We start from the raw sequence: 15175 nt of genomic DNA on the forward strand, positions 1-15175 counted from the left end.
GCTCTGTAAATACCTAGTATGCATATGTATTTGTACTAGTAGTACATGAACATAACCAGTAATGTTGGTAGGTGAGGCTACAAACATATCCAAGTCTACCTACTACATACCTAGTAGCATCATGTGAAGGGAATATCGAAGCAATTCATTAATGTTCCTTCATTATATGCCTAGTAAAAAGGGTATCGTATGCTACTACCTACATGTAGTAATATATAAATAAGTAACACAGTCAAGTCCAGTTAAGCTCGCCCGAAATAAGTCAAACCCCTTTCCAGTACCCTCTCGTAAACGCCGTATCTCATGCTAGAATGCACGATTATCATGCTTTTCCATACCTAGAAGGAGAGAAAGCTCACTTCTTTTTTGACGTGCCAAAACCAGTGATTCCCATAGCTGCCATCATATCATCCTCATCGTGCTCACCCTCTACCCTCACATCTTCGCCGTACTCGACCTTGATCTTCTCCGCAGCTTCCTTCTCCGCCTTCCTCTTCGCCAGCTCCTCCTGCCTCTTTTGGCGTCTTGCCTCTCTTTCCTTGGCCGTCTCCTCTTCGCGCAACTCCAGACGCTCTTTCAGTGTTGTCGCACTATCCTTCTTCTGCTCCTGCAGTCGCTCCCACAAGGCGAGGATCCGCAGGTGCACGTCTTCCGCTGTGGCCTTCCGCACCTCGCCCGTCTCGCCGATGTTGCGCAGATGCTGCATGCTGTTGACGTGCTCGACCCATTGCATGTTGTCCTTGAAGGTGAGGTCGCACGCACTGCAGTAGAATCCGGCACCGCGGCCCCGTTTTCCCACGCCGGCGCCAGCGGGCACAAGGGTTGTCTTTCCGACATTGGCTTCCAAATCAATCATTTCGCGGCGTGCGTGCGTGTGAGTCTCGTCGCCCGTCATGGGCTTGTAGTATTTCTTGCCTGCTAGCTTGGCCTCATATCGTGCCTTGGACTCTTCCCGCTCCGAGGTCTCTCGCTCCTTTGCCTTTTGGGCGTACTCGTCCAGGTCGTAAGTACGCCGGAACGACGTGTCCGACGCCGGCTGGCCGTATGCCGAGCCTTTCTTGTCGGCCATCTTCTACAATAGTGATGATGAGATTTAGGACAAATTCAAAGACGGATAGTGGGTAAAAGATAGTTATGCAGTTGCTGATATTATTTGGATATGTAGGCGCTTTATGAAGCCAACAAGATTTGACCATAGGTACTACGCCGTAGTATCTCAGGCTCTCAGCAAGCTTGAGCTCAGACCATAGTTTAATTGTTTCTTTAGCCAATCAAAACACTCAAACCTACATAGTTTCATATGTGTTATGTACCTAAGGTTAGTAGTATTATTGTTAACCAGTACATGTACTTACATGGAGATGCAAATACAACTAAAAAATACAACTAAAACATAGTGGGTACAGTTACATAGTATCCATGGATGTAGTTACTAGGTTAGGTAGTTACCTGGATTCTTATTTAGTGGTTCAATGTTAGCGACGCGATATTCTCGAAGCTTCGCCTGACAAATGAACAAATGAATGAACAAATGAACAATTCAGACCAGAAAGCAAGACATCCATTCGATCCGTAAGGGTAAGACTCTTATATCATTTACAATGATGCCCATCCCAGACTACATGACCCTATTAATTCTTAATTCTGTGACCAATTGCAATACTTGACATACTCCTACTACCATCTGTCAATACCTACATACATACAATGTCATACATGCCTTCATAGTATTCATTTATCTACCGTACATATTCCAGCAATACCGACAGCCTGATAGACAAGCGTTCCTACCTGGCACCTAACCTAGCACACTAACTACCGACCCTACCTAAGGTAGTACACTACCTATCGACCTACGTATTCAATCCAATGAGCTTGAAGCATCTATAGTAATCCCCTCTAGTACTACGTGGATTGGTAAACCCCTTCCTTTGTAGTCCTCTGCTTTGCCGACAAAGAAGTCCTCGCTTCGACTCTTCGAGTTCTGTCACGTACGACATACATACACCCTATTCTTCTACATCACCCTACATTGCGCCACGCTGCCCAAGGCGTCAACCACCTTATCGCATATAGAGGTAGTGAAACCAAGGAAATCTACACACCTAGGACCTACCTAGGACCTACTCGACCGAGTTTTGTTGCCAAAGACTAACAGAAACCATGGCGAAGGATGTAGAGAAGTCCAAGAAGCTAAAGGAGGATGGGAATCAACATTTCTCGTCTGGCAACTATTTAGGCGCCGAGAGCCTCTACTCGAAAGCGTACGTATTTGAGAATTCATACGTACCTAAGGCATAAACGAGAAACGATAATGAGCCGTGCATACTGATAGCTCCCTTGACTTTATTCAACAGCATTATAGCAGACGACGCCAACCCATCCCTATACACTAACCGCGCCATGGCAAGAATCCGACTCGAGCTGTACGACTCGGCTATCTCGGACTGCAACACGTGCATCAAGTTAACCGGGGGCAACCACCTTAAGGCTTACTTTATCCTCTCACAGTGCCAGCTCGCTATACACGACTACGACGCTGCCCTCGAGAGCGCCTTGCAGGCCCATCGCCTATGCGTCGAGACCAACGACAAATCGTTAGCGCCTGTCACTGCCCAAGTCTTACGCTGCAAGAAAGACCGCTGGGACGATATGGAGAAGAAAAGGGCTCGCGAAGGACAGGAGCTTGAGAAAGAAGCCATCGAACTCATGGAACGCGAACGAGATGACATGGTCACTTCGTGCGAGAGTGAATCCGACCGAAAAGAAATAGCCCAGGAGTGGGATCACAAGATCACGATGATGCGCACGATGTTTGAGAAGTCTAGGGAAGCCTCAGAAAAGAAGCGGCAAGTTCCAGACTGGGCCATTGATGACATTAGTTTCTGCATCATGGTTGATCCCGTAGTTGTAAGTCATTTCCTGCCCGTCTGTTCCATGAGCGACTAGGTCTTGGAGTCGAATATAACAGAAGAGGGAGTGACTAACTAGGCCAACAGACGAAGACTGGCAAGTCCTACGAGAGAGCATCTATTGTAGAACATCTCCGGAGATCGCCCACCGACCCTATAACACGGGAACCACTATATATCAGCGACCTGCGGCCGAATCTACAACTTCGGGAGGCTTGTAAGGAATTTCTCGATGAAAACGGTTGGGCCGTAGACTGGTGAGCCAGGGGAAATGCTTCACAGTATCGACCAGAGTGTGTGAGAGCCCTCAAGCCGGTCATACATCATGATCATGAGTTTCCCCGTGATTCCAGTGACGCGGGCAAAATTAATAATAAGGGATGGCATTCCAAGGATGCGAAAGTATGATGTTAGCGCCGGCTTTGCATGGAACGGCGTTTTCGGGCGCGTACAGGAGACTGGTTTAACAAGACACGGCGCGAGAGAACCCAAAGGGGAATCGGAATAGTCTTTTAAAAGAATCTTGACGAGAAATGATGATGCTCTTTGTATTGCAAACACGATCACCACTATTAATAGATCGTATGATCTTATAATATCAAATACCTACCTTGGTACCAACCTATGAAATACAACAGTGAAGCTATTTTTTGTTAGCGATTTATGTTACCATATTCGAGATTAGTAAGGTTGCCTCTAGAACTTGAAGGCATTTACAGGATAGCTAGGTATGATTCTGATACATAGCACCTCTGATGGTTATTAGGTACAATCCACGATCTATCTCATATTTGACTCATATTTGGAGTCATCCTCGCTGTCCGATACAAAGCCGATGCATGCTAAAGGCTAAAGGGCGCAGGTCCACACCCACATGTGGTTGCACGTCCTATGTAGGGTACTAGGTACCTCGGTAGGTAGGTTACTCTGTAGCCTAGAGGTATGCAAGCTTGTTCAAGTTCTATATACCTGTACTTCGTACTACCAACATCCTATTCAACCCAAGTCTAAGTCCAAGCCAGCTTCGGTGTTCCTATCTTCTAACACATAGGTTCGGATAAACAAAGGCGGTGGAAAAATAATAAAAAAAATGACTGCCCACGGCACCCCCTCGGTCCCCTTCGGCGCGGCCATGCGCAAAGCGCATTTCGCCTTTGCCCCGCACTACACGCCACTGAACCACGGCTCCTACGGCGTGGCCCCGGTGCCCGTCCGCCGCGCCCACGAGGCCCTCCGCGCCGAGGCCGAGGGCGCCGCGGACCCCTTCATCGCGCTCGAGCTGCACGGGCGCCTCGCCGCCCAGCGCGCCCTCGCCGCCAACGCCCTCAACTGCCCCGACGTCGACGACCTCGTCTTCGTCCCCAACGCCACCACGGCCTCCGACACCGTGCTCAAGAACATCGACTGGCAAGCCGGAGACGCGGTCCTGTGCTACGAGGTCGTGTACGATGCCCTGCGCAGCGGCCTCCTGTGGCTCGAGGAGAAGTACGGCGTCAGCATCCACGTCGTCAAGCTCGCGTGGCCGATCCCCGACGACGACCTGGTAGAGGCGATGGTGGGCGCCGCGCGCGCGATCAACGCGGAGACGCGGCCCAGGCGGCGGCGGGTGCGCCTCGCGATCGTGGACACGGTCGTCAGCCTGCCGGGGGTTCGCGTGCCGTTCGAGCGGCTGGTGCCGGCGCTGCAGGCGGAGGGCGCGCTGGTGCTCGTCGACGGCGCGCACGGCGTCGGACACGTCGACATCGACCTGGCGGCGCTCAGGCCGGACTTCTTCCTCACGAACCTGCACAAGTGGCTCTTTGTGCCAAGGGGCTGCGCGGCGTTCTACGTGGCCAGGGGGCGCCAGGGCTTGGTTCGCTCGACGCTGCCGACGAGCTTTTACTTTGCGCCGAAGGGGGGGAAGAGCGGGGGGGAGTGGGCGGAGATGTTTGATTTCACTGGTGAGTGCCTACGTTTTCCGGGGGGTTTTTTTTTCTTTTTTTTTTTTTCGAAGACCCCCTATCCAGGCAAGATGGGGTAGTTGTGCTGATATGTCTTAACTTGCACAGGCACGAACGATACGACAAACTGGCTTTGCGTTGAAGGCAAGTACCTATCCATTTATATCCTCTCCTCCTCTCTCCCCTCCAACCGCCCTCAAGGGCCCTTGACATACCTAGGTAGTACACTAGCTAACAAGCCCACCAACCCCCCCACCCCCAGCCGCCCTCGACTTCCGCACCAACGTCTGCGGCGGCGACGCCGCCATCAAAGCCTACTGCTACAGCGTAGCGCAAGCCAGCGGCGCCGCGGCCGCCAAGATCCTCGGCACGGAGGTCATGGACGTCGCCGGGTCGTGCCTGCGCGACTGCTGCTTCGCTAACGTGCGGCTGCCGCTTGAGGTCGGCGCCGGTAAGATAGAGCCGGAAAACGCGGGAAAGGTGACGGGCTGGTTGAAGGCGACGGGGTATCGAGAGAGCGGGATGTACTTCCAGACGATACTGTACAGGGGCGCGTGGTGGTGGCGTATCAGTGGCATGATTTATGTGGAGGTGGAGGACTTTGAGAGGGGGGCGGAGGTGCTGAGGGATCTGTGTGTGAGGGCGCAGAAGGGGGAGTTTCTTGAGGCTGCCTAGTTGGGCTGGGATGAGGGAATGCAGATATATGATCCCTAGGAGATGCTTTGCAACTAGATCTGTCTGTAGGACATGGCATGAGTTCCTAGGTACCTACACAATAATAGGTATTTAACTCTGGTAACCCCCTGAATGTGTCTTGGAAGGTTTTGTACAAAAAGCAATTCTATAGTTATCGCTTACAAAACGAAAAGATCAAGTAAAGAATATTTCATCAGTCGAAGGGGGGAGCACAGAGTCTTTGGATTGTCCCTGGCCAATCTCAAACTCTTCCCGTCATACGATAGATAGATCTAGAAGAGACCCCCGCCGATTATTGGGGAGCTTAAGACGGCTGGGCTTTTCCCAACGATATATCGAGAGCCTGCGTCTTGAAAACGAGCATAGCTTATACAGGCGAAAATAGTGATATATCACAGCTCCAAAGTTGGGAAACCAACGAAATGGCAATAGTGCTGACTTGATGTGAGTACTCATCCGTGTGGTTGGGCTATCGAGGCCTGGAAAGTTGGCATAGGCTATAGCCTAGCTGCTGTCACAGTAGTTACCATGAAGGCAACTGAAGAAAGGAGTCATCACTAAGAAGAATGTAGAACTCCAAGATTGAGGGCTACAGACATCGGTAGACTTTGTTGGCGTAAGTGATGAGTGAGATGGTTAAGCAACAGCCACCAAATATTAATATCCGAGATAATTGTCTTCTCATTATAATAGTAGTATCCCTTATTCTATGAGCTGAATCCAGCTGTGCAGATTTACTTACGGCACCGTCGCGACTAGCTCCCGCGCCTTTGGTAAGAGACATCGATGATTCGATGTTAGTTACAATGTTACAAAGATCTCTTGATATAGTACGTATGTACATGTAACTTTCAGCTTTCATCAATGTGAGGCGAAAAGTACAGGTAGAAAGGCATGGAACTAGTGTAAACGGTATCCTTGTAATTCATAAATTGGTAAAATTAGATACGAACGGAGGTTATTGGCGGCGGCTAAGATGATATGGATTGTTGTTATCGAAGGCTATACTACTAGTTACATGTAGTACGAACGTATCAGTGAATGACAGTGATAACCTACCTACATAGTTATAGTTATGTATATATGAAGATTAGTTAGTCTAATTTCGCTTTGTACAATACAATACAACAAGTGGCCACTGCTAGTATGTATTTAGCATTACTATAACTGCACAGGTCAGTCAGATAATGTGCTTTGAAGTTCAGTGCAATGTTTGAACCGCCCCCTTGAAATGCTCCGCCACGATCCGCTATCAGACCTAGCACATACTTACTATGTACATAGTAGTATGGCATGTATCATAATGTATTGTATTGTACAAAGTATGTACTACTAATAGTAGCATGTATATGCATTTATATGGTTGTCTCGGAAATACATGCCACTTAACTAATAATGATCATTATTGTGCGATATGTAATGCTTAAAAATTCAATATAGTTATTTGTCTGTAGCAGATGCATCACATATGATATGTAATCAATGATACTATGTAAGTTATGTACTTCGTAACTATGTATGCAGTTAAGTACATAATTATTAATCATTGATGAACCCCACCACGGCTCAAGCGGATTAATTGATGTACCTACCTAAGGGTACAATACATATGTACTCTGCTTCCCCCGCCTTCAACATTGAATGTCAGCACTTGAGTGTAACTTATTGAAACTTTCCACTTCAATGTTGCTGGTACACACAGCTACATTCGTGTGCAATCTTATCGTTTAGGTACCCAAGTCATTAAATACAGGGGCCGCCTCCTGATTGGAATTCATTGATTCGCTAAAACTGCTGTTACCTAATAATGGATACAACCTTTGATACGCTGAAGACCACTGTTCCAGAATGCTGCTACTGCGGTCAAGCACCCCCAATACCCTAGGTAGTCCGCTGTCCGCAGAGGCCATGAACCGAAACATTTGCAACTGAACTTGAACCTGAACATCAAATGAACCTTGACCTTGACCTTACACTAAGCCAGACCTGAACACCTGAACTTGAACCTGAGGCCAAACCTGGTCAACCTCAGATCTTTGACCTTTTTCCAATTGATAAACGATCAACCCAACCCAACTCAACTCAACTCAACTCAACTTCAACATACAACCAACCATCCCTAGCATTTAACCTCGTACACACCTACAAAATCGACTTCATTACTTCTCTCCTTCCTCAATTTCACCCTTCTCTTTTCGCCTCCTTGACTTTTTCCCCTCTTCTCCTTTTTCTCTTCCTCTTCCTCTTCCTTCATTTTCTCTGCACTCTATCCCGTATCACCTTTCTATATTTACCCCAAACCGAACTCCGTAACACGACGACGAGCAACCCATCCCTAGGTTCAGATACTGTAGTCTCCTCTTTTTGCACCACTCCATCCTATCTCTAACCTTGGGCCTTGCTGCGTTGAAACCTCACCGACATCTACCAAGATGTCTTGGAAACTCACCAAGAGTAAGTCGTGGACTTCCATATATTGTGCACACCTACACTTTTGTCATCCAATTCTACCATGATGCACACATTCATCTGCATTAAATGATGGCCTGCTTCTCCAGGCAACTCTACACTAGAGGCAACTCTACTGACAACGAGCATCAGAATTAAAAGAAACCCACTTGGGCCCCCTCACCAACACCTTCTCAAGGAATCCTTCCACCTCGACCATCACAGAAAAAGATGAAAAGTCCCCGATTCCCACGTCTGCTACCCCTACCCCAAGTGATAATGCCATCGGTTCGTAGCTATTTTCGCCATCTTTTAGGATATCTATTCACATATTGTCTGTATAGCTGCTTCGGAACACATGGTGCAGGAGCCCATCGTCAAGCCTCCGAAGCCTGGTATTCTCGTCATCACTCTCCACGAGGGTCAGAACTTTGCGCTTCCCGAACAACACCGCAATGCATTCACCCAGCATGGAACAGGTTCTATGTCAACAGGGAACGCCCTGAGCTCTGGCTCCGTCAGACCCGGTTCCTCTTCACGATCAGTGGTCGGGTCATACATGAATGGCAGACCTCAGACTTCGGCAGGCGGATTCACCGGCATACCTTCCAACCACGGACGGATTTCTAGTAAATATCTGCCGTATGCCTTGCTGGATTTCGACAAGGTCCAAGTCTTCGTGAACTCGGTTTCGGGCAACCCAGAAAACCCTTTGTGGGCCGGTGACAACACTCAGTACAAATTTGATGTGTCTCGGGTAACAGAGTTGAACGTACACTTATACATGCGCAACCCTACTGCGCCGCCAGGCTCCGGTCGAAGTCAGGATATATTCTTAGGTGTGGTTCGAATCAATCCTAGGTTTGAGGAGAGGCACGCTTTCGTGGAAGATCCCAAGGCTAGCAAGAAGGACCGCGAGAAGGCGGTAGCCGAGTTTCAAAACAAGGAGCGCGAACTGGGACACGCCGGTGTCGAATGGGTTGATGTTCAGTATGGCGCTGGAAAGCTCAAGATCGGCGTCGAGTATGTTGAGAACCGTGCGGGTAAGCTGAAAATCGAGGATTTTGAGCTACTTAAGGTGGTCGGCAAAGGCAGTTTCGGCAAGGTCATGCAAGTCCGCAAGAAAGATACGAGCCGGATTTACGCGCTTAAGACCATCCGCAAGGCACATATCATTTCTCGATCCGAGGTCGCTCACACTCTAGCCGAGAGGTCTGTATTGGCGCAGATTAACAATCCTTTCATTGTACCTCTCAAGTTCACCTTCCAGTCCCCCGAAAAGCTCTACTTCGTGTTGGCTTTTGTCAACGGTGGAGAGCTGTTCCACCATCTCCAAAAGGAGACACGATTCGATGTCAACCGGGCGAGATTCTATACTGCCGAGCTCCTCTGTGCGCTCGAATGCTTACACGGCTTCAACGTTATCTATCGAGATCTAAAACCCGAGAACATTCTCCTCGACTACCAGGGCCACATCGCGCTTTGCGACTTCGGACTTTGCAAGCTGGATATGAAGGACGAGGACCGCACGAACACGTTCTGCGGCACACCTGAATACCTAGCACCTGAACTCCTCATGGGCAAGGGTTATAACAAAAATGTGGACTGGTGGACTCTAGGAGTTCTTCTCTACGAAATGCTTACTGGTCTCCCTCCTTTCTACGACGAAAATACTAACGAGATGTATCGCAAGATTTTGTCGGAGCCTCTGCATTTCCCTAGTGCGGATATTGTGCCACCAGCCGCCAAGGACCTTTTGTCGAAGTTACTCAATCGCAACCCCGAAGAGCGGCTGGGAGCTGGAGGCAGCGCAGAGATCAAGGCGCACCCATTCTTCCATGCCATAGATTGGCGGAAGTTGTTGCAGCGCAAATACGAACCGACCTTCAAGCCTAGTGTAGTAAGTTTATGTCTTATCCATATCAGTGACAGCCATGATACTAATATCTTTTGTAGGCGGATGCTTTAGACACTGCAAACTTCGACCCTGAATTTACGTCTGAAGCCCCCCAGGACTCATACGTTGAGGGGCCAGTATTATCAGAAACGATGCAGAACCAGTTCGCAGGATTCAGTTACAACCGACCGATTGCCGGACTCGGGGATGCTGGTGGCAGCGTCAAGGATCCTTCCTTCGTGGGCAGTATCCAAGACCGACGATAGATCATTCTACATGCGCAGAGAGGTTCACGAGCAGAGAGAATGAGATCAAAAAGTGCCCTCAAGAGCAAAGAGAAGTTCCCGTCAGGGGATAAAGTGGCCAAGATGTCACAACGGAGCACAATTGTGGGTGCGTTGTTTATTTATTTTATCTTGCCGTTGTAGTTGGGGTTGTGGTAGCTATACGATTACTGGACTGGGCGACCACAACCTAGTAAGCACTTTCGTACGGAGTTTGGCATGAATTGTTGACGATGCCTCTGAGTTTGCTCCGAGTTTGCACTTTTCTGGGATCTCAACAGGAGACAACTCTGTAGATAGAAGAGATCAAAACTACTAGGCACCTAGAAAAAGAAAGACGTAACTACCTAATGAGCATATCGTGATAGTACTGGATGTCCTTTCATGCCGAATGGTAGACATTGGTAGTACTTGGGCATGTACATAAGGTAAGCATCACGTCACTAGCGCGGGGTAGATGCATGGATGGCCTTACATGCCATGTGCACAGTCCCAATACCTTAGGTACAGAGCACCTGGCAGCTTACCTATTAGCGTACATACCGCGTAAAGCCCTCACTAGTAGAGTCAGTACATGTATATACCTGGTACGTTAGTAACATGTTAATCCCTCTCGCATCCCTCCCCCACTCTATAATTCTTTCTCTCTATCATACCACTCACTGAACCTTCAAACAGGACTATATTCGGTAACAGCAACTTGAAGGAGCAGGAAAATACCATCATCATCAGTCTCGCCCTAGTAAGTGATATGCACTTGTGACATACGAAAGCTTCAACGTTGTTGCCCCATTGCCTGCCTACCTATACATTACTGCGAAGCTCCTACCTAGGGTAGTCTAAGTGCTATGTAACTTCAACGTTACTTGACCATTTCCCAGCCGCGTGTGCATTCTTCTCTTCTTTTCTGCTCCTCAACTGACTTGAAAAAAGCTAACACCTAATTTGCTTGACGCAGTTATTGGCCAATCTTTGATACTGTCCCTCCCCTTGTGACATACCCAGCAAGCTTATAAGATGCCTCAAGCGGTCTCTTTGCCCACCTGGGCCTCTTTGGAAGACCATTACAAGGCTGTCGGGAAGACTTTTGTCTTGAAGGAAGCCTTTGCCTCGGACCCAGCCCGTTTCAGCAAGTTCAGCAAGACTTTCCAGAATGGCGCCTCTGGTACCGACATATTATTCGATTTCAGCAAAAATCTCATCACCCAGGAGACCATCGACCTTCTGGTTAAGCTTGCAGAAGAAGCTGGCCTTGAAAAGAAGCGTGATGCCATGTTTGCTGGCGAGAAGATCAACTTCACTGAGCACCGAGCTGTTTACCACACTGCGCTGCGTAACGTAGGGGGCTGGGAAATGAAGGTGGATGGACAAGATGTGATGAAGACCAAGGGCGGCGTCAACTCTGTCCTACAACACATGAAAGAGTTCTCCGAGCAGGTTAGAAGTGGTGAATGGAAGGGTTACTCGGGAAAGAAACTGACTACCATCATCAACATTGGCATTGGTGGATCCGATCTGCAAGTGCCCCTTTTCTATCAGCATAACCTAGAATTGAAATTTCCGACATGAGACAAGTAGCTAACATCACTAGGGGTCCTGTCATGGTCACCGAATCCCTGAAGCACTATGGTGCCAAAGATATGACGCTCCACTTTGTCTCCAATATCGACGGCACCCATATGGCAGAGGCCCTTGCGAACTCCGATCCCGAGACCACCCTCTTCCTTGTCGCTTCCAAGACCTTCACCACTGCTGAGACTACTACGAATGCAAACACCGCAAAGTCGTGGTTCCTCGAGAAGACCGGAGGTAAGGGCGAGATTGCCAAGCACTTTGTGGCACTTTCTACCAACGAAGAGGAGGTCACCAAGTTTGGTATCGACAGCAAGAACATGTTCGGCTTCGAGAGCTGGGTCGGCGGCCGATACTCAGTCTGGAGCGCCATTGGTCTTAGCGTTGCGCTGTACATCGGCTACGAGAACTTCCACAAATTCTTGTCTGGTGCCCATGCAATGGACAAGCACTTCCGCGAGACTCCTCTAAAGGACAATATTCCCGTCCTAGGGGGTCTATTGAGCGTTTGGTATAGCAACTTCTTCGCGGCCCAGACTCACCTAGTAGCTCCGTAAGTACCCTTACCTAGAGGCCCTTAAGTCAAACCAAGGTCATTTTATCATTCCCTAACATGACTGTTTATAGCTTCGACCAATATTTACATCGCTTCCCGGCCTATCTCCAACAACTGTCAATGGAATCTAATGGCAAGACTATCACATCGGACGGTTCGGCCGCCAAGTACACAACCGGCCCCATTTTGTTTGGCGAGCCTTGCACCAACGCCCAGCACTCATTTTTCCAGCTCGTCCATCAAGGCACCAAGCTGATACCGACCGATTTCATTATTGCCGCCAAGTCCCATAACCCCATCTCCAACAACCTACACCAGAAGATGCTGGCATCCAACTACTTTGCGCAAGCCGAAGCCCTTATGATTGGCAAAACAGCCGACGAGGTCAAGAGTGAAGGAACCCCTGAAGAGCTTGTACCCCACAAAGTCTTCCTAGGGAATCGACCGACTACTAGCATCCTAGTTGGCGGTGTGATTGGGCCTGCTGAGCTAGGCGCTCTGATTGTCTACTATGAGCACCTGACCTTCACAGAGGGAGCCATCTGGGACATCAACTCGTTCGACCAATGGGGTGTTGAACTAGGCAAGGTGCTCGCGAAGAAAATTCTCAAGGAACTAGATGAGCCAGGGAACGGTAGTGGCCATGATTCTAGCACGGAAAGCCTAATTGGTGCTTTTAAGAAGTTTGCCGGAAACTGAAGGTCTAATGCCGTCGGCAACCCTAAAAGGGGTTCGAAGCTCTAAGTTGGCAGCAGGCGGCATGATATATAAAGTTATCTCGTTGTTTTCGGTATGCTCCATGCTTGCAACTATATTATGTACCTGAGTAGGTAGGTAATAAGATTACCTAGGGCAGATTCAAGCATCTGCTAGTTGCAGTAACTCAAAACTTCGAATCCTTAATGAGATCGGATACTACTACCTATGCATCATCCCCCTGGGATGATACTCAAAATGCTGTTGTGGCTTCGTCATCCGAAGCCTTGTCAAGACCAAGCCGAGCCCATAAGGGTCTCTCTATAACGAACTACACAGGTCTGCTCTCTCCATCGGACAACTCAACTCAATTCCAATCCTGCGTGAAACTAAGTTATTAATTAGGCATGTAACCCCCCCCCCCCCCAGGTGATATATGTATGGTAAAATCAGTAAACACCTCCACCAGTAATAGTAGATACATACCTAGGCGCGTATCCTGGATCTCCCTCCCCTACCCCGATTCCCGATTCCCGATATTACTCCCTGGCTGTCAGTGTATGTACATGTATTCTAACGGTCTGGTTTGTGTATGTATGTATGTATGTATGTATGTATGTATGTACGTAGGTATGTATGTATGTATGTAATCTACATTGTTGGGCGTTTTGAAACTTTGCCATATACCTACCTACCACTGCCTATGGGCAGCATCGGGTTCGAAGGGCGTTGCGTTACCTATCTACCTAACCTAGCCTTGAAGCACGAGAGGCTTTGCTTGGCTTGGCTTGGCTAGATTTTCATCTTCGCAATTGCTTCATGTATTCATGTATTTATGTAGTTGGTGTCGTTGCCGATAACTACAGTATGTCTCCTCGTTCTGTGTGGGCATAGATAGGTAGGTAGATGGGTAGATAGGTAGGTAGGTAGATAGGTAGATAGGTATTGCTGTGTGAATATCAGCCTGAACCTATGTAGGTAGGTAAAGTTAGATACCTACTCTAGGTATTTTGATTTGTGGTTTTGTGGTTTTGTGGTTTACCACTCCCGTATAGTTACGTCTAACCTACATACCTAACTATAGGTTGCTCCGAACATTTCACAGCGATTATCTAGTTAGGTACCTAGATATATTTTTATAGAATTTCTCCTTCTCGCACATCTACATACCTACTCTACGGGGCCAAAAAATAACTGTCCCCTGGGCAAAAGACGCCAGAGCAAAAAGTCCGCAGATGCCATGATACCGCGTGTAATGAGGCAGAATGCGCTGGCAGATATGATATTACCTACTTATGCCCTGTAGTGGCACTGACACATCAATCCGGCCGTGGTCGTACACGTATGTACATGTGTGGTGACAAAGTAGGGTGCAGTATTAGTCCAGGAACTCGACTCGGCATGTCCTCGCTAGGTATTCGATGACACAGTATAGCTTTTTAAGATCGTCTGCCATCGGATGACGGTAGTGTTGGGGATTTCCTCCTTTGCGTGCTGCTGCGTTTATCTTGGCCATTGCACTTCGTTGTTAAGATAGTTAGGGTAGTGGGAGGAATTTAAGGACCATAACTTGATTCAAAGGTTGTTCCATCTTGTTCGAGGTTGTGACATTACAATCAATGATAATCGACGCCGATGGAAATCGCAAAACAGAACACGATAAAGTATTCAGTTCAAAGCCAGAAATGTCAAAGTTGGGGAAAAAAAATGGAAGGACAAGACGCATCGGTCGAATATAAAACCAGGGCCTTGGCAGCTATAGCGATGAAATCGTCAACTCCGCGGCTTCCTGACCATCAATGACATCTACGCAGTTGACAAAGAGGATAACTTGACATACAAAAACGACACTTAGTTACCTACCTAACCTAGGTATGTTGTGAAAATAACAATAACAAGAACAGACAGAAAAAGAATTGAGGGAAAAAAGAAGAAAAGAACGAACCCATTGATCGGGGGTCCCTCGAACTATCCATGGGGGATCACTTGTGCCCCCTTGGATTGACGGCTATCGTGACTTGGCGAGATCTGTCGCCTAGGATCTGGAGACGGTAAATTGAAAATAAATCGGGACAAACCGGCTCCACTGTGGGGCCAGTCAAAGCCGGGAGATGGGCGCCGACGACCGTGTTCCCATGTCCGGGAAGAAGAAAGGAATCGAAGATACCTTGGTA

General features: G+C 48.3%; 5 protein-coding genes across 5 annotated transcripts; 4 read left to right on the forward strand and 1 right to left on the reverse strand.

Annotated features, from left to right (window-relative positions):
• Nucleotides 1-130: 130 nt before the first annotated feature.
• GGS25DRAFT_493990 (uncharacterized protein) lies at nucleotides 131-1280 on the reverse strand. Its single transcript, XM_049261309.1, has one exon. The coding sequence runs from the start codon at nucleotides 1067-1069 to the stop codon at nucleotides 356-358; it is 714 nt and encodes a 237-aa protein (XP_049115385.1). The 5' UTR covers nucleotides 1070-1280; the 3' UTR covers nucleotides 131-355.
• A 201-nt stretch (nucleotides 1281-1481) lies between these two features.
• On the forward strand, nucleotides 1482-3596 carry GGS25DRAFT_493991 (U-box-domain-containing protein). The gene is made up of 3 exons (XM_049261310.1): nucleotides 1482-2264; nucleotides 2358-2910; nucleotides 3000-3596. Exons 1-3 carry the CDS (start codon nucleotides 2164-2166, stop codon nucleotides 3171-3173), a joined length of 828 nt encoding a protein of 275 aa, XP_049115386.1. The 5' UTR covers nucleotides 1482-2163; the 3' UTR covers nucleotides 3174-3596.
• A 92-nt stretch (nucleotides 3597-3688) lies between these two features.
• On the forward strand, nucleotides 3689-6232 carry GGS25DRAFT_493996 (putative aminotransferase family protein). The gene is made up of 3 exons (XM_049261311.1): nucleotides 3689-4852; nucleotides 4961-4996; nucleotides 5115-6232. The coding sequence occupies exons 1-3, from the start codon at nucleotides 4003-4005 to the stop codon at nucleotides 5525-5527; spliced, it is 1299 nt and encodes a 432-aa protein (XP_049115387.1). The 5' UTR covers nucleotides 3689-4002; the 3' UTR covers nucleotides 5528-6232.
• Nucleotides 6233-7980: 1748 nt separating this feature from the next.
• On the forward strand, nucleotides 7981-10159 carry GGS25DRAFT_514624 (Pkinase-domain-containing protein; the record flags this gene model as incomplete). The annotated part of the gene is made up of 4 exons (XM_049263008.1): nucleotides 7981-8002; nucleotides 8150-8284; nucleotides 8341-9896; nucleotides 9953-10159. The coding sequence occupies 4 exons, from the start codon at nucleotides 7981-7983 to the stop codon at nucleotides 10157-10159; spliced, it is 1920 nt and encodes a 639-aa protein (XP_049115388.1).
• Nucleotides 10160-10796: 637 nt separating this feature from the next.
• GGS25DRAFT_494000 (glucose-6-phosphate isomerase) lies at nucleotides 10797-13377 on the forward strand. Its single transcript, XM_049261312.1, has 4 exons — nucleotides 10797-10919; nucleotides 11136-11694; nucleotides 11769-12302; nucleotides 12377-13377. The coding sequence occupies exons 2-4, from the start codon at nucleotides 11195-11197 to the stop codon at nucleotides 13002-13004; spliced, it is 1662 nt and encodes a 553-aa protein (XP_049115389.1). The 5' UTR covers nucleotides 10797-10919; nucleotides 11136-11194; the 3' UTR covers nucleotides 13005-13377.
• The last annotated feature ends 1798 nt before the right edge of the window (nucleotides 13378-15175 follow it).

The sequence above is a fragment of the Hypoxylon fragiforme genome (assembly GCF_022984875.1).
Source record: "Hypoxylon fragiforme strain CBS 206.31 chromosome Unknown GGS25scaffold_6, whole genome shotgun sequence".
NCBI classification, from domain to species: Eukaryota; Fungi; Ascomycota; class Sordariomycetes; order Xylariales; family Hypoxylaceae; genus Hypoxylon; species Hypoxylon fragiforme.

Bases quoted from the DNA above. Each gene is read 5' to 3' on its own strand.
- GGS25DRAFT_493996 (XM_049261311.1), top strand. From the start codon at position 4,003: ATGACTGCCCACGGCACCCCCTCGGTCCCCTTCGGCGCGGCCATGCGC. The intron at 4,853-4,960 runs GTGAGTGCCTAC...TAACTTGCACAG, and splicing joins GGAGATGTTTGATTTCACTG to GCACGAACGATACGACAAAC. The intron at 4,997-5,114 runs GCAAGTACCTAT...CCCCACCCCCAG, and splicing joins AAACTGGCTTTGCGTTGAAG to CCGCCCTCGACTTCCGCACC.
- GGS25DRAFT_493990 (XM_049261309.1), bottom strand. From the start codon at position 1,069: ATGGCCGACAAGAAAGGCTCGGCATACGGCCAGCCGGCGTCGGACACG.
- GGS25DRAFT_494000 (XM_049261312.1), top strand. From the start codon at position 11,195: ATGCCTCAAGCGGTCTCTTTGCCCACCTGGGCCTCTTTGGAAGACCAT. The intron at 11,695-11,768 runs GCAAGTGCCCCT...TAACATCACTAG, and splicing joins GGCATTGGTGGATCCGATCT to GGGTCCTGTCATGGTCACCG. The intron at 12,303-12,376 runs GTAAGTACCCTT...GACTGTTTATAG, and splicing joins CAGACTCACCTAGTAGCTCC to CTTCGACCAATATTTACATC.
- GGS25DRAFT_493991 (XM_049261310.1), top strand. From the start codon at position 2,164: ATGGCGAAGGATGTAGAGAAGTCCAAGAAGCTAAAGGAGGATGGGAAT. The intron at 2,265-2,357 runs GTACGTATTTGA...TTTATTCAACAG, and splicing joins GAGAGCCTCTACTCGAAAGC to CATTATAGCAGACGACGCCA. The intron at 2,911-2,999 runs GTAAGTCATTTC...CTAGGCCAACAG, and splicing joins TCATGGTTGATCCCGTAGTT to ACGAAGACTGGCAAGTCCTA.